At 39.5% G+C, this 18,655-nt stretch overlaps 1 protein-coding gene and 1 long non-coding RNA gene across 2 annotated transcripts; both read left to right on the top strand.

The window, feature by feature from the left end:
• Window positions 1–910: 910 nt before the first annotated feature.
• On the top strand, window positions 911–1,611 carry LOC113466973. The gene is made up of 2 exons (XR_003391205.1): window positions 911–1,350; window positions 1,521–1,611. It is a non-coding gene; the product is annotated as an uncharacterized LOC113466973 (long non-coding RNA).
• Window positions 1,612–1,922: 311 nt separating this feature from the next.
• On the top strand, window positions 1,923–10,306 carry LOC103508172 (mitogen-activated protein kinase kinase kinase 4-like; the record flags this gene model as incomplete). The annotated part of the gene is given in 11 exon segments (XM_026822842.1): window positions 1,923–2,093; window positions 2,585–2,832; window positions 3,893–4,070; window positions 4,781–4,930; window positions 5,287–5,502; window positions 6,246–6,412; window positions 6,865–6,938; window positions 7,201–7,548; window positions 8,162–8,402; window positions 9,555–9,597; window positions 9,899–10,306. Coding segments are annotated over 11 exon segments (2,157 nt in total), but the record flags the coding sequence as incomplete, so codon positions are not given.
• Window positions 10,307–18,655: the final 8,349 nt, after the last annotated feature.

The raw sequence follows: 18,655 nt of genomic DNA, 5'->3' as shown, positions 1-18,655 counted from the left end.
GTCAATTGCGTTTCATCTTTCATATCAAAGTTCCCTTTTGTTTTTCTGGTGCTGCTACACATAGGTATAATTATCTGCCATACACCGGTGTGATGGTTTTTAGCCAAACCGCAGTCCAACGCAGGCTTGTCCTGAACCCCGGTCAACCATCATGGGAGAAGTAGAGAGAAGAACTGTCAGCTAGGCTGGTTAGGGTTGCTAACTATTCTTTGTTTATACCTTATGGTGCTTTGTACCTCGGTATTAAAATAATGAATTTTCATCCTTATTCCAGCTGAGTCAGGAACAAGAGTTTTGGCAGAGTGAGTTCAAGGATTTGATTTGGTTGGAGCTACAGGCCTGGTATGCAGATAGAACGTTAACTCAGCAGGACAAATTCCTGTGTGATGCCCGCCAAGGTGTTAAAGCCACGCTTTATGAGTTCATGAACTTCAGGTAAGATGAGGACTTTCTAACACCAATTTCGGGCATAACTTTGGGTTTAGCCCGACAAATTTGGCTTGAATTCTACATAAATATGGATAGAACGGAATTATGAAGGTGTTCACAATATAGTCAGGCGATGACGATTGTCACCTTGCCCCTATAATAATAAAGGAAGGACGGTCTAAAAAGCAAAGAAGCCTCAGGTTGCTGATGGGAAAAAAGGAAACCTTTATTCGAGCAATAATTATTATGTAAGTCAGTAAGTTAGGTACCTACCTATCTACCTATTATTATATTTGTTTGAAATATACGAAACACAGAAACGGTCATACGCACAAAGGAATAATCCATATATGATGTCTCTTCACAACGAAATTTTTATCAGTTATCATTAAATTATCAGTATGAAAATGAAATATAGGTATAATCTACTTATATTAATTTAATATGAATCCTCTGTATTTTTACACTGGTCTGTTATCACTTGAAGAGTAGGTATACCTATAGGAAGACAAGTGCTTGAAATATTTCTCTGATATGGAATGCCTTATTTTTGAAACACAACCTGTCATTTTGTGTCGCGTTCAGGAGGGAAAAGGAATCAAAAATAAAGGAATTTCGTAATATTGTGAATAATATAATGTAAATACCTACATACCTAATAGTAATTATTTTCTTAATTTCTAACCCGAAAAATACCTTTTTTTTCTACTAACAAATAGACACTTAGGAGTAGATAATTATTATAATTTGAGAGTGCCTTATAGCCTGCTTACACCTAGTTAATTTAATTTTAATAGGTTTTGATGTGATCATCACATTTTTCCTATTAGATAAGAAGTGATACCTCTTAATTACTTAATTTTTCATACCTACCTACATAGTATCTCTAGATACTTGTAAAATCAAAATGGACGAACCCAGGTATGTTCAAAAATTTAAGCTCCGTAAATAGGCCGTAGAACCCTAGATGCACGTGTATTGAAAGCTATGAAGCCTAAGTTATTTTAAGGCAAATTTTGTCAATTTTGTTTTTCAAACCATAATTTGTGATCTGATGCAACGACCAACGGACCAAATTTTCTCCATTTCAGACCGGACATAATTGAAGATTCCAGCAGCAGTGAGCCGAAGAGGATGAAGAAATCAATAGGAACCGAGGAGCTGGTAAATAGCAGACCCACAAATGGTGAGTGTCCTGTCCACCTTCAAAATTATGGGTAAATCTAATTATCTTAGAAGTATTAAATCCTTCTAAGCATTTATGAAAATTTGTCATAGGTAGGTATGTACTAAATTATTGAAATCTATTGGAAATGGTGGAGATGTCAAAACTACAGCGTTAGAAAAAATAAGTCTTCACACACATAAGTAGACCCAAATCTTGAAAGAATTTGTTGAGCAAGGTCACATAACACGAAAAATTGGTCTTTTGGAACTTTTTTTTTCTTATTATTATTATTATTATTATTATTATTATTATTATTATTATTTTCTCCCTCCAGCTAATGACCGAACTCAAGAAAGGTATCCGTCTAGCCGTCCTGAACAAGCAGAGATATTTGCGTCACGTCTCAGTAGCTCTGAGGGCAGAGGAAGATTCTGTGAAGGAAACGTTTAACCGACCCATTCACAGCTTTGATGAGAGCATGCAACGAGTTCTGGAGGTGAGCTATAAAGTTGTGTCCACACATAGTCGATGGTCATCTACTATGTGTGAAAACATCTTCAATAATCATATTTTGAAGCTATAGTACAATGGAGGATTCAAATACACCTCCTGTGGGTAACTAGTTAACCCATGACGTTCAGAAAATTGATGTCTGAAAAGTTCCTCCGATCGAAATCCAAAACGAAAATACATAGAACGATCAGATCAAGGACCGATTTTGATCTCACGATTCTGGAGAGGAATTGGACCTTTGTCTATCGCTAGTCAATTACAAACCCTCAGAAATTGTGTGTGTTTTACTCTCTCTCTCTCTCTCTATTGTAGGGTATGTTTGAAGACGTTTCCTAACTTCTCTCTCTCTCTCTCTCTCTCTCTCTCTCTCTCTCTCTCTCTCTCTCTCTCTCTCTCTCTCTCTCTCTCTCTATTGTAGGGTATGTTTGAAGACTTTTCCTAACTGGAACAATTTTTACTTATTTTGCGTTTCAGCTGTACCTGAAATACCTCCAAGAATGGGTGAACATCGTGCAGCAAGAGGTCATCAAGAAGTACATTCTGGAGGAGGAGTGGGTATTTGTCAAGTCCATTTCGCCCCACATTCCCGGTGGCCGAGCACTATGTGGTGCCAGCTTCTGTCAGATGGCCAGTTCCATGCTGAGAGGCCTTTGCAACCGGTTCAAGTTGTACAAGGACCGCTGCTCCACGGAGCATTTGGACAGAGCCAATTTCGATGAAAAGTGAGTGGATGCCCCATAATGTGAGTTATTCGTAGAAGCTTAACCCATCCTTTGGCCAATTTCGATGAAAAGTGAGTGGATGCCCCATAATGTGAGTTATTCGTAGAAGCTTAACCCATCCTTTGGGCTTTAGGGCTGTTTGCCCCTCAGAGGCTTAGGGCCTCTAAGTGGGCTTTTTGTGTATGGGGTTAAAACGACAAATTTGGCTTGAATTCTACATAAATATGGATAAAACGGAATTATGAAGGTGTTCACAATATAGTCAGGCGATGACGATTGTCATCTTGCCTCTACCCCTAGTACAGTTATCGGTCTAGATATCTATCTTCCTTCGTTTGGCTTAACCTCAGAGATCTTCTATCGATCGTTATTTATCAAATAGCATATTATTTATTTATTCTATGTACGTATCATCATTTCTTATCACTTATCAGAGAGCATATCATTTGATAAGTCGTCCAATTTCGATGAAAAGTGAGTGGATGCCCCATAATGTGAGTTATTCGTAGAAGCTTAACCCATCCTTTGGGCTTTAGGGCTGTTTGCTCCTCAGAGGCTTAGGGCCTCTAAGTGGGCTTTTTGTGTATGGGGTTAAAAGCTGCTATCCCATGGTAGTCATTAGTCCATTCAACAAAATTTATTGTCATTGGTAATGAGGTCTTTCATATTATAAAGACACTTTATTAAGTTGTCTTTTATGATCCTGCAATAACCTCAGTTTTGTAGTGGTTAGAGCAGTGAAGGTTCAAGTCCAAGTCGAGTCATAAAATATATCTAGGTGTATTAATTGGGGAACTGGGCTTCCTGGGAGTCCAAGGGGTTAAACCGTGAGATAGGTGCCATGCTTACCTCATGGACACGGGTGTATTAATTGGGGAACTGGGCTTCCTGGGAGTCCAAGGGGTTAAACCGTGAGATAGGTGCCATGCTTACCTCATGGACACGGAAAACAAAGCAAGCCATTGGGGAACTACATTTGTGAAGACCATAGTTTGCTTAACACGGTTCAGATACCTACCTCTCATGTTACCGTACTAACAATGATATTTCCCTGTTTCAGGCTCAAAATCTACGAGCAGTGTCAGGACTTTCTGTGCAAAGTGGCGGACGTACGGGACAAAATGGTGAAAACTCTCGCTCTGGCCAAAGTTCTACGCAAAGATCTGGAACATTGTGAAGAGATGAACTCTCTATCCCCATGTAGCGATACGATTGCCGAGTCTCTGGATATGCTGAAGGTAAGATGGGTCAAAAGGCATTTGTCTAATTTAGACTTCATGGGTCTGTGTCGCAGAGGCTCAAAATCTACGAGCAGTGTCAGGACTTTCTGTGCAAAGTGGCGGACGTACGGGACAAAATGGTGAAAACTCTCGCTCTGGCCAGAGTTCTACGCAAAGATCTGGAACATTGTGAAGAGATGAACTCTCTATCCCCTTGTAGCGATACGATTGCCGAGTCTCTCGATATGCTGAAGGTAAGATGGGTCAAAAGGCATTTGTCTAATTTAGACTTCATGGGTCTGTGTCGCATCATGTTCAACTCTCAGTATTGTGGAGTCTGTGGCCGTATCAGATCCGCGAGAAGATATACAAACTCTCCCGTTGAGAGTTACTTCACTTTCAAGAGGACTTCCATCAGCTGATGCTTTAATTAGACGTATTTTTATCACGGATATAATCTTACCTTTCCTGAAGAATTTCCATCAGCTGATGCTTTAATTAGACGTATTTTTATTCACGGATATAATCTTACCTTTCCTGAAGAATTTTTATAAGTACACAACCCAGGGACCAAATGTGAACTGCCCGTCCAACGTCCATGTCCTACTGTATTGGTGTTCATGAAAACTTCTGGTGCCATGTATGCTGCAACTAAATATATTTGACCCGTTTTCTCCAAGAAAGAGGTATTTTTAGTGAATTCACATTTGGGTATTCCATGTTTTCAGGCTGAAGTTTTGCACGTGTGCGTAACGTTGAAGTTCCTCATCGGTGAGATCCATCAAGTGTCTCCCAGTTTCCCCACCGAGTTTGAACTCTTCGTGTTCAAATGCCGGAAGCGAGAAGTCCTGTCGGCCGTGTACAGATTTGGGTTCGAGGTAATACTTCCATAAAAGGCAAAGACTTTAAAGGTGTGTCCACACATGGTCGACCGGCCATCGATCGATGTCGACTGATACGTCCACACTGCCTCGACAACATAGATATATCTCGTCGATCGACGGCCGGTCGACTATGTTTGGACACACCTTTAGAAGTGATTTTCTTCAATATATGGTCTTGCTCCCAAACTATGAGACCTTCAGGTGATATTTTGACTTGAATAAAGAGCATTGGCAAAAGGGTATCAATAACTGAAGCCAGAATATACGCCCTATACGTTTATGCACTTTTGTTTTTCGCCCTGGTATGTACGCTATTGTACTCCTGGCATTAATTCTCGTTTCCCCCACAGTGCCACCGTGAGGCGACCCGTCTGGTAACCGGAGCTCCACGTGAGGAGCTCTCTAAATACATCATCGAGTTTGCCTACTCCTGGATTGTCTACGTTTATAACTATTTCGAGCAGGGGCGTGGCTTGCGACCAAGATGGGCAAATTACGGGTTCGAATTCCTTATTCTGGCTAGTGAGCCGGCCAACACCAATCATATGAGCGATGATGAATTTGAAGTAAGTTCAGAATATAGTGTAGATAACACAATAATAAAATTAATAAACAATCGATTAATTGCAGAAGGTGGGTAATAGTAGAAACATCATTCACTGGAAAAAGAGGTTTGAATTAGCCTGTGTACCTAGGGGTATGAATATATCGAATCACAGTGATTAAAGGTCCAATTATGCGACCAAGATGGGCAAATTACGGGTTCGAATTCCTTATTCTGGCTAGTGAGCCGGCCAACACCAATCATATGAGCGATGCTGAATTCGAAGTAAGTTCAGAATATAGTGTAGATAACACAATAATAAAATTAATAAACAATCGATTAATTGCAGAAGGTGTGTAATAGTAGAAACATCATTCAAAAAGAGGTTTGAATTAGCCTGTGTACCTAATTAGGGGTATGAATATATCGAATCACAGTGATTAAAGGTCCAATTAGCAGGATCTACAGATTAAAGGTGCAGGATCTACATATTATGTATTATGAGAGACTTCCTAGATAGACCATAGAATTAACGGTTCATAAGATTAGAGATATTTTTTTATTCATATCCGAATTCAAAATGATGGTCACTCAATCTGTAGGATCTACATATTATGAGAGACTTCCTAGATAGACCATAGAATTAACGGTTCATAAGATTAGAGATATGTTTTTATTCATATCCGAATTCAAAATGATGGTCACTCAATCTGGCACTAAAAAACACAACATCAACACTGAAACTTCAATATCCAACTCTTTCAGTACTTCAAGCACAAAGTGAACAATTGCATTAACTACATTGTGGGAACCAACAACAATCAAAACGGTGTTTCGAACGGTAGATCTCCAAACAGCCCTTCTACGAGTATTCTGAAGAAAAATGGCGCCGAAATCAACAAGCAAAGGTTCCATACTGTTAACACTTGCGCGTAAGTTATATCCTTTATCAATTTATTGATTAGATAACTGAGAAGCAGTCAGTTAATCCCCCTTTAGTAAAGGAATCCCTACAAAATAATATCCCAAGTGAAATAGGTATTACTAAAGGAAATAGGCAACAAGCAAAGGTTCCATACTGTTAACACTTGCGCGTAAGTTATATCCTTTATCAATTTATTGATTAGATAACTGAGAAGCAGTCAGCTAATCCCCCCTATGTGGGATCTTTAGTAAAGGAATCCCTACGAAATAATATCCCAAGTGAAATAGGTATTACCTACTAAAGGAAATAGACTGAGAAGCAGTCAGCTAATCCCCCCTATGTGGGATCTTTAGTAAAGGAATCCCTACGAAATAATATCCCAAGTGAAATAGGTATTACTAAAGGAAATAGAGAATTCCAAGTTATGCTGACTAATTTAAGGCGTCTTTTTCATTTCAGGGCTCATTTGGCAGATCATTGTCATACTTCTGAATGCGAGGATTCTTGCCACTGTATATACCAGTTTGATAAAGGTAAGCTTATTGTCCTTGTGTCACTCTCTGGTTGGTTCATTCTTAGTGTTCACCAAAAGACCGTTTTGCTCGATCTCAATTACTTTGGTTTATATGAGTTAGTTGAAGTGAATAAAGTCGCTGAATGCTAAAAAATTGATGACGCTATCCGATAAATTTATCTATTGAGCAAACTACCTGCTGTCAATAGTGACAATGTGTCCTAAGGAGAGAAAAAAAGCTTATATAATTTGGTTTAATAATGAGAATATCCTTTTTATAGATTTCTGCTCGAAGAAGAATAAAATCGGAAAGGCTGTTCTCGATCTCGAAGAAAAACTGGAGAGTAAAAGACGAGAAGATAACCTAATCGGCACAGTTGTGGAGACCAAGGAAACTTCTCAGAATAGGTTCTACGTCAAACAGCTGTCCATCAATTTCAGCTGGCAACGAGGTTTCAAAATAGGTAAGACTGGATAGGCTGTTCTCGATCTCGAAGAAAAACTGGAGAGTAAAAGACGAGAAGATAACTTAATCGGCACAGTTGTGGAGACCAAGGAAACTTCACAGAATAGGTTCTACGTCAAACAGCTGTCCATCAATTTCGGCTGGCAACGAGGTTTCAAAATAGGTAAGACTGGAAGACCTTGGAACTTGGTGACGTCGCTGAGGAAATAAAAAATTCCTGGAAAGACAGGAAAAGTCGCGTCGCTGTACGGGATTGTATTTGTTTCTTGTTATAGGCTGTCATGTGGGTACACATTGATTTAAAGTCTCTTCTTTGGGACAAAGTTGTAACTTTCCAAATTTGTACTTTGGACGTCCATCTCTGGCTTCCACTTCAATCCCGCAAATTACTAAATTCTTTGTTACATAGGAAGAGGACTCTAAATGTTATAGTTTCCCTCTTTTTAAGCTAATTTTAACTTTTTGTAACTTTCCAAATTTGTACTTTGGACGTCCATCTCTGGCTTCCACTTCAATCCCGCAAATTACTAAATTCTTTGTTACATAGGAAAAGGACTCTAAATGTTATAGTTTCCCTCTTTTTAAGCTAATTTTAACTTGTTCCCTTCGACCACCCCTTGTGGGCGTTCGAAAGAGGTCATCTGCTGGCAGTTGCCTCAATAGTTTACCTCTGTAATTAGGTTCGTAGAAGCTTAACCTAACCCATCCTTTAGGGCACCTAAGCCTCGGACTGGGCTTTTTGTATATGTCCTCCGTAACTTTTTCTGTTTCACCAGGACAAGGAAGGTTCGGCAAAGTGTACACCGCCGTCAACAACGAAACCGGTGAGCTTGTCGCCATGAAGGAAATTCAGTTACACAAGCAGAATGACGCCCGATTCGTCAAAGACATGTTGGTGGAGTTGAGAATACTGGAGGGCATCAACCAGAAGAATCTGGTCAAGTACTACGGCGTGGAAATTCATCGGGAAGAGATGGTCCTCTTTATGGAACTTTGTACTGAAGGTAATGGAACAGGGCAGGAGGAATTGATGGTCTGAGAAAAAACGGGTTTGAGAAGAGGTTTAGATTTAGAAAGACCCATACGACTGTCAATATTTTTCGAATTTTTAACTATAAGATCTACTGGTACTACGAGCTACAAGAGAAACGATTACCTAAACAATTATTAATCTTTCGACATTTTTTTTTTTTTTTTCAAAGGTTAAACTAGGTAATGATGAGTGTCTTCCTGGGCTTTAGAATACGAATCTCAAGGCATTTGATTGGTCAATTTTGACTTGAGACTGATCTAAGAACGATCATTCTTGTTCATAAATACGAGTGTAAAAGTTCAGTCACCTAACTGTAGAACTGACTCGGAAAAAAAGTCCCAATACCTAAATGAGAAATTAATGGCCTTTTGTGTAGAAGGTTTTCACCAAATGACCTTAAAATCGGGGAAACCCCCCGTTCCGGTGATAGTTACGATGAAACAAATAAACAAACAAGCAGACAAACTCTTAGAAACTTTGTATGTACCTATGTATGAATTAATGAAAAATCGTCGAGGTAAAACTCGAAACGCACTTGGTTTGTTCAAAAACTCGGGAAGTAACTGCGGTTTTGTGTGCGGTTTTGTGGCTTAAATAACGAAGGGGATGTTAAACACGTGTTCATATTAAGTATATATGTATGTAGGTAGGTACATAGGTATACACGTGTGGTAGGTACATAGGTATACACGTGTGGTTTTGTGGCCTATATGAAATAAAAGAGGTTAGTAGGTACCCTATAACTATAATGTAGGTACCTAACTACCTATGTAGAGGAGGGGGGGGAACCTATTTATATATTGTAAGTACTTAGGTAGTATGTAGAAGAGGGTTATGTACTTATAGCTACCTATGTACAATACAAACATTTTGTCTCTCACCTGCCTAGTTTTGAAGGGATGTGAGGGCTAGAATAAATATAGGTAGGTATAGGCGTATGCACGTAGGTAGCAGCATGTATTTTGTGTAGGTAATGAATGGCATAAAATTCAATATCTAAGAGATTTGTGGATTATAAGTAGGGACATGGGCTACACACTATATGTAAGTAGGCACCTATAAATATATGTATTTAAATGGGGCTGGAGTGTTCCCGAAGTGGGAAAAGTTTGTCTAAATAATAGATAAGGTACAAGTTCGTCTCTGGGTTGTGTGCTCGTAGAAATGTCTTCAGGAAAGGTAGGATTCTCGAGGTTACTTTAAAGTCTTTTTCCCCCTTCCCTTTGTTTCATGGAGGGACAATGGGTATCTCTAATCTTTTATGGGCAAATAATTTTTATGGGCTGAAGGCCACCCGAAGTTTTATCTCCATATTCCTTATCCATTGACCTTCCAAGTATTTCTCCAAAAATTAGCTACGAACCTACAACTCGATAACGTATTAATTTCTTTTCCTTCCAAATATGTATAAATGAAAAGGTTCTCTATATCTCGACGCCTAGCGCCTACTTACCATTACTGATTTTGCCACTTTCCACAGAGACCATGGGCAGAGTACGACTCCAACTACCAGATCATGTTCAAAGTGGGCATGGGAGAAACCCCAACAATCCCCGAGTCTTTGAGCGACGAAGGTCAAGCGTTTGCCGAGCTCTGTCTCCGCCACGATCCAGCTCAGCGGGCCACCATCTTCGAACTGCTTCAACACCCGTTCCTCATTGTCAGTTGCGAGGAAGATGTGTGCAATCCCCGCTCTGTCCCGGCCAGCGTTTTGCAAGACTACTTGAAGCTAGGCATTGTGCTTCCTCCGATGAGTGAGGACAGTGTGAAAGGCGCCTCCCTGGAGACGATGTCTTCCTGAACGCGATGGTCGTATGCGAATTTTTGTTATGTTCCTAAGCGGACCCTTTGAAATAAAAATAACCTTACTCATATGTTGAGGTGATGATATTGTTTATTTTTATTCTTTACAACTTTGTGATGTTTTATAGGTAGAAAAATAACCTTACTCATATGTTGAGGTGATGATATTGTTTATTTTTATTCTTTACAACTTTGTGATGTTTTATAGGTAGACTACCTATGTACAATACAAACATTTTGTCTCTCACCTGCCTAGTTTTGAAGGGATGTGAGGGCTAGAATAAATATAGGTAGGTATAGGCGTATGCACGTAGGTAGCAGCGTGTATTTTGTGTAGGTAATGTCTGGCACAGGCAAGGAGAAAAGGTAATGAATGGCATAAAATTCAATATCTAAGAGATTTGTGGATTATAGGTAGGGACATGGGCTACACATTATCTGGAGTGTTCCGGAAGTGGGAAAAGTTTGTCTAAATATAGATAAGGTACAAGTTTAAGGGTATCTAGGTCCTGGTATATCGTTCTCCTTCTTGCGGTCTTGCCCCATGAGGACCTTACCTGATTGCAAGTTGAGAGAGAGAGAGAGAGAGAGAGAGAGAGAGAGAGAGAGAGAGGGAGAGAGAGAAGAAAAGGGGAGGGAATGACTTAAATACAAATTTCTACACACTCCAATCTAGTAAGCCCTTCTGCACCAATATTACTCAAACGAAGTCAAGGTATCAAAGTGCCAAAGGTCGTTGACCTCAGCATAGGTACCTGAGGCCTTTGAGTAAGGAAAGCGTCGTTTTGGCATGCAATCAAAACCTTTGACCTAGATATGAGAGGAAGATAAGCGGTAGATATATTAGGTAGTTAGGTACAATCATACCTATACCTACATACCTAGGTATAGTGATATATTAGGTACACTCATACCTACATACATACATACATGGGTTTAGGTACCTACATAGATTTCTCAAGTTTAATTAGACTTTTCAGTTTGTTCGAGAACTCTATCACACAACAATAGAGGTCTAATTAGTAGAAAACGGTAAATACCTCAAAGGCATTAAGCAATGAAAAATGTTCAAGTTAAAAGTTTGTTTGCCAGCCTAGTCAGCTTGGTTGGTAGCGCGTCTGCCTTTTAAGCGCTAGGCCGCGGGTTCGATTCCCGCCCGCGGCGGGTTTTTATCCAGAACGGATAATGTTCGTTATCGGAGCAGTTAAAGTTCCCTCTATCAAACCTCTTGAAAAAAAAAGATTGTTATGTAAGCATTGGATAGGTATAAAAATCAAAATGCTGGATATTTTTCATGTTTATTCTTTGGAGATTTTAACGAATTCTCTTTGTTGAAAAATGAAAAACATTTAGGGAAAGGTACTCAGAGGAGAAAGGGAAGGAGAGAGAAAGAGACAGATTACGAGAGAGAGAGAGAGAGAGAGAGAGAGAGAGATAGAGAGAGAGGGAGAGAAAGAGAGAGAGGACGAGAGAGAGAGAGAGAGAGAGAGAGAGAGAGAGAGAGAGAGAGAGAGAGATAAGAGGGGATATCGATTGGGAAATTCCTAAATACAAAATAGCACACATGGATGAAGGAACAATAAAAATGATGAAAAAAAAACTCAATTGATGAGAAACGAAAAATAAGAATAGAATAAAAAGAGAAGAGAGAGAGAGAGAGAGGGAGAGGGGAAAAGAGAGAAGAAGAGGAAAACGAGAGACAAATCAGGATAGTGATAAATAATGAGGGAGAAATTAGGACAGAAAAGAAGGAGATAAAGCTAAAGAAAAGAAAGATAAAGGAAAGATTAGAAAGAAATGAAGAGGAAAGGGAAGCAGAAGTAGAAGAAATAAAAGAGAAAGAAAAGAAGGAACAAAGAAAGAAGGAGAAAGGTGAGAAGGAGAGAACAAGTAAATAAGAAAGATAAGAAGGAAAGAGTTGAACGAAGGAGAAAGAGAGGGAGAAATGAAGGAGAAAGGAAAGAAAGAATCGAAGGAAAAAGAGAGGAAGGATAGAATTAAGAGAAAGGAAGTATAGTTAAGGCTTCCCCCTACGTCCATTAGGTACCAGAGACAGACTGGTACGAACAGCAAGGCGAAAGAAAATGAGAAAAATGTTGAACTCCAAGCCAGAGCTTTCTAATCTGGGGAAAAATCGTCCCTAAAATGTTAAAACATCTATTTGATATTCATTTTAATGCAAACACCAGACCGAACCCTAAACCAAATAGGGACCACAGAGGAGACCTTGCTTAGACTTTAGTTTGAGGTGTTAAAGGGCCTTTTCATTCCTATGCTGTCAATATAAATAAGAAATATTCTAATTTATTTTATTCTACTATTCAAATGACAGTAAATTTACCCTTTCTTACAAAAAGGGCATACTATCAATTTGCTCTATCAATGGAATCCCTGTACCCGTCGCGTCGTGTTATTACAAAAGGGTCTAACAATACACCTGCCCTCATCGGTTGGCTAATTCTTTCACATTTTGAGAACCACTGAGCTTTCTCCCTTTTTCTCCAATTTGAAATTCTCCAGACATGATAGAGCATGGTATTATTATCATGACCTCAGTCTAGATATGCTCGATGCTCATTTGGAATGTGCTCATTTTTCAAGCGTATTTCAAATTCCACCGCGATGAGCTGAAGGATAAGAGGGAATTCATTTATGAACATAAATGAATGAAGGATAAGTAGAAATTCATCTAGCTACATAAATATCTTTATTATGAAGAAATTAATGTGTTTGAACTTAATCTGACTAGGAGTTCAGTGAACTTTTGAACTTAGAATCAGGGGATCTATTTGGGCCCATTGGTCTAATTCTAATTAATATCAAAATCTTATGAGCAGTATTCAATCTTTAAGGCATGTTTGTCAAAATTTATTCGATCTAAATTTCAAACTTGGAACTCTTAGATAAAGATTGTCATTATTGGTGGATGTGTCAAAATTACAACGCCCGTAGTTCAATTAGTGAGTTGGTGGATGTGGATGTGTCAAAATTTCAATGCCCGTAGTTCAATTAGTGAGTTGGTGGATGTGTCAAAATTACAATAATATTCGTGCAGGTATAGTTCAGTTAATCGTTCTGACCTTGGCCCATGTAGATATTGCACAATACTCCCACAATAATTACGTACTCACACCCATTCTCCCCCTCCACCCCTCCCTTTTCTACATCCCCTCTACATTTATACATCCCCATTCACATAATTACCTCCGCCATTCTTAATTGCTAGGGTGCCCCCACCCCAAAGTATAACATTTACCTACCTGGATGGTACCTCCTGCCTATTATAGATACTATAATTATATAGGACCGTGGGAAAAGGAGGTACCTACTTTTTCTACGTATTTTCAAGGTCAGTGGAATTTCCACATTTTCGTAAACCCCTACCAATCATTTCACTTCCAGGATCATGAGGTAGGTTAGGTATCATGCCAATCTCACGGACACAGTAAAGTAATTACTAAATAGTCCCTCCTTCCTCCCTCTCTCTTTCTCTTCCTCACTATATCTCTCTCTCTCTCTCCTCTCTCTCTCTTTCACTCCCTATCTCTTCCTCTCTCTGTCCCCTCTCCCTCTCTCTCTCTCTTTCTGTTCCCATTTTCCCACAGATAAAAATAATAATAGCTCCCGCCGTGCAATATATAAAAGAGAGGAGAGAGGAGAAGATGAAATAGAGAGGAAAGGGGAGTTAGTTTAGAGGGAAGTGGAACAGAGGTTAGAGGTAGTTATAATAATAGGTGAACGGGTGGGGGGTGGTTGTGGAGCATGAAAAAAGTGCTGCCCTTTTTTTCCCATGTGAAGAGTTAATAGTAATGATAATAGGAGAGGAAGGAGTGGGAAGGGAAAGATGAAGGGAAGGAGGAGAAGATTTAGAGGAAAGAGGGGCGGAAGAGGAGGTGGTAGAGAGGTAGAGAAGGGGAGGGTAATAAAGATATAGAGACCAAGGAGGGAGAAGGCAGAGAGGGAGAGGAAAAAATATAGAGAGGGAATGGAGCAGTTGCAAATGGAAATGGGTAAAATCTATGAAAAAAGGTCGATTCCTACGTAAAAAGTTGTGAAAAATCCATATCTTTAATAAAAACGAGTAGGTTTATCCCCCACATCTGATAAAAGGGCTTTATGTTAAATAACAGGAATTTATTTGTTTACATCACAAATCACAATAGTTGATTTCCGTCAAAATCTTTAATAAAAACGAGTAGGTTTATCCCCCACATCTGATAAAAGGGCTTTATGTTAAATAACAGGAATTTATTTGTTTACATCACACATCACAATAGTTGATTTCCGTCAATGTTGTGTCACCAAAATACTCGTATATCCTGGGTCACGTTCAAATGTAGTGTCATTAAAATCCGCACTTCACACTTGTTCCACGAACCTACTCCGCACTTCACACCTGTTCCACGAACCTACTCCGCACTTCACACCTGTTTCACGAACCTACTTCGCACTTCACACTTGTTCCAAGAACCTACTCCGCATTTCACAGCTGTTCCACGAACCTACTCCGCACTTCACATCTGTTTCACGAACCTACTTCACACCAATGGAGCAGTTGCAATGGGGAAAATATTATTATTAAAAGGTCGATTCCTACGTAAAAAGTAGCGAAAAATTCAAATCTGAGGTCAAAACTCGGAAAAAGTAACTTTAAAAGGTCGAAAATTCAATTTTTAATTGCCGTTCTAATGAAAAAGTTCAAAGAGTTGTGACGTCAGATTTCACGTCAAAATGCGCAGAAACGCTTGCGCACAAACAAACGAAGCGGGAGTCATGAATTAAGACGTCATCGCCTACGGGAGCGTATGCCGTGACGTCAAATTTCACGATTTACCGGTAATTTTTAAATCGATTTATCTCGGTATTCGTCAAAATGCGCAGAAACGCTTGCGCACAAACAAACGAAGCGGGAGTCATGAATTATGACGTCATCGCATACGGGAGCGTATGCCGTGACGTCAGACTTCACGATTTACCGGTATTTTTTAAATCGATTTATCTCGGTCTCTAGAAGTCGTTCAGATTTCACGTCAAAATGCGCAGAAACGCTTGCGCACAAACAAACGAAGCGGGAGTCATGAATTATGACGTCATCGCCTACGGGATGACATTACATATTTTCCTTGTTTCTAAAGGTCTTATCCCCCAAAAAGACCCTCTATGACTTTGAAACATCACCCAAGTAAGCGCAACTGACCTATTGGAGGTAGCAAGGGAGAGGAGGGGTAAAGAGAGATACAGAGGGAGAAAGAGGGAGAAGAGGGGAGGTTAATGAAGATTGGAGTAAGAAGGAAGAAGAAGGTGTGGAGAGGGGATCTATTGGAGGTAGCAAGGGAGAGGAGGGGTAAAGAGAGATACAGAGGGTAAAGAGGGAGAAGAGGGGAGGTTAATAAAGATTGGAGTAAGAAGGAAGAAGAAGGTGTGGAGAGGGAAAAAGGGAAGTTAGAAAGGGAGAGGAGAAGGAGAGGGAGAGGAATATAATAGAGCAAGAATGGGAGGTAGGACAGGGAAGAAGTTAGAGAGGAGGAGGAAGGTTATCTGGACGCAGCTTTTCAACTCTTTTGCTTTCTGTTTAATCTTTCTCTCTCCTCTCCCGTTCCCTCCCACTGCAATATTGTCCTTATCCCTATCAAGGTAATGCCTGACGCTTCTATCAGTGAATGGAGGACAAGGAGGAGAAGAAGGAAGAGGAGAAATGGGAGGAGGAGAAAAACGAGGGGAAGACGAAGATGAGGAGAGGAAATGTCAAAGAATAAAGGATGGGGAGAAGGAAAAGAAGGAGGTGGAGGATGAGGAGAAAGAGGAGAATAACGAGAAAAATGAAGAAGAAGGAGGAGGAGGAGGACAAGAAGAAGAAGAAAAAGAAGAAGAAGAAGAAGAAGTAGACGAAGAGGAGGAAAAAGAAGAAGACGAGGAAAAACTTGTTGTGTGAAAAGTGAAAATCAATTTGACGGGCGTCATTCATCTGAACTTGCATGACGTTCCCTGACCGTTTCGTTCGTTAAATTTGTAATTTTGTGTTTACAGTTCCCGTCTACTTCTCCTCATTCAGTTTCCTTTCCTCCCTCTCCCTTTCTTTTCCTCCTCCTCCTCCTTCTCTATATTCCCTCTCTCCCTTTCCTTCCCTACCTTTTCATATATTTCCCTCTCTCACATTTCTCCTTCTCCTATTTTCTCTCTCTCTGTTTACTTTCCTAGCTTATTCTCTCTTTCTCCCTCTAATTTCCTAACTTTCTCGCTTCCGTTCAACCGTTCTTCTCTGTTCCTATCCTTTTATGATGTATCCTTTTCTTACTTCTCCTCTCTCACTTTCCTTCCCTACCTTCTCTTCTCCTGCTTCCCTCTCTCTTCTCTTCATCTAACATTCTTCTCTGTTCCTACCTTGTTAGGTACGTAACGTACCCTGTACTTTCTTTTCCTCTCTCACTTCCCTACCTTCTCCTATTGTCCCTCTCTCCTTTTCCTTCCCCTCTTTCTGTTTCTCTGAGGTTTTTTGTGAAGTAGGCGGGTAGCTTGTCACCAAATGTGGGGTAGAACCCATGTCTATGTCGTGAGAAGATATCAGGTCGACTTGACAGGTACCCCTGATCAGGTCCGCCTGTCAGATCTATCTGATACGTGATGAGCACACACATTGTCAGTTAGAACTGACCCTATCAAGTATACCTGTCACCATAATGTGATTCTTCATACCTATGTAGAGTGTAGGTAGTGCATATAAGTAGTATGGTATCCCGTTGGAACGGGAAGAGGCAAAGAAAAAAGTGGAGCTGTGTACTAAAGACAGGTGGGGGTACTTTCTACTTACCTGTAAATGAAAATTTCAAGAGAACATACTTACCTACATTATCAATCATCTATCACCAAAGACGAACTTTGGGAACCAAAAAGCGCCAACTGTATTCTGACTGGAATCAAAATTGGCACCAAGCTCCCACTCCTGACCTTAGAAAAACTGAAGCAATCCCGAACTAAAGTTACCAAACCACCACCAAATCCAATATGGTGGGCGAACAAAAATTTCTGGCGTGTGCAAAAATTTCAAGATCTCGGGCAATAACTCTGTTGGATCATTGACCAATGGTCTGTTTAGTCAAGTGACCTGGTAACATAAAAATCTTAGGCCAGCCACTCACTATCAAGTAAACCTGACAGGTACACCCGATCAGGTCAGCCTATCAGGCCTACCTGATAGTGTGTGTGCTTATTTGGTATCAGGTAGACCTTACAAACGGACCTTTTCAGCCGTACCTGTCAGGTCTGCCTGATAGTATGTGTCCTTATCAGGTAGGTGGACCTTTCAGGTCTACCTGATAGTGAGTGGCTGGCCTTACAAGATCTCTCACACATTATCTCACACCTACCTTCCTATATGTTTTGATGATATTGTTGTGTGGATTTTTTTTTTTTTTTGTGATTAAGAAATGTGTCTGACTAGAAGATACGACTTGGCTAGTTTGATCTCTATTCTGGACCGTACGTGGGAGTAGCTATTATATTTATGGTCATCGGATGACTGTAATATCTGTGTAGTAATAGTGTTAGTCACACACCCAAAATCTTTGCCATCTTGATCAATTGCTTCAGAATAGGATTCAGTTACCCAAGAACAGAAATATTGACATTAAACGTAGAATAGGTATGGGTGTCAAATATAAAATGCTGAAATAAGTATGTACCTTTATGTAGCTAAAGAGGAGGAGGAGGAGGGGGAGGAGGAGGAGGAGGAGGAGGAGGAAGGGAAAGATCTGATAGATGAGAAGAACAAAGACTAAACACAAAATAAAATAATTTAATCATGTTCACAATAATAAATTCAATAAATTTCGCATTCATTATTTAATTGAGACAGTAAAGCTGTTTATTTTCTGTTTACGTTATCCCATAAGTGCTTTATTAATGAGTAAACTTTAGGTTTAAATTTCGATTATACTATGTTATCTAGGCATAGGTTCTCCATATTTTTTCGAAATAAATATACGATTAAGTATTATTAAGTTTTATAAACTTGCCTCTGTCCTTGACTTTTTAGAGAGATGAAATTAAGGGACAATAAAACTGAAGGGAAAAACCCTTTTTGTGGGAATACCTCTATAAATAATGAATAATTGTAAAATTTTCATTTGAAGAACAAATCACCAATCGATATGAATTTTCCATTTTTGGTGCTTCCTCTATTGGCGGAAGAACGTGGTAAAATTAAAATTTGAAAAGGCCATAACTCCGGCCCTGTTTGTTGGATCGAGCTCAAACTTGTACCAAATTACTACGTTATTTTGGTATCTCTAAAAAGTCAAAGATGGCAGAATTTTCATTTTATTCCTGTAGTTTTACTTCAACTAATATCAGATAAAAACAAAATTGCCTATATTTTTGATTAATTTGTTTCATAGTGTGTTGAATTGTACATAATTCTAGTCATTATGAGTCAATA

The sequence above is a fragment of the Diaphorina citri genome, unplaced genomic scaffold (genome assembly GCF_000475195.1).
Source record: "Diaphorina citri unplaced genomic scaffold, Diaci psyllid genome assembly version 1.1 scaffold375, whole genome shotgun sequence".
In the NCBI taxonomy this organism is placed as follows: Eukaryota; Metazoa; Arthropoda; class Insecta; order Hemiptera; family Psyllidae; genus Diaphorina; species Diaphorina citri.
This window is presented reverse-complemented; position numbering and strand designations above follow the sequence as displayed.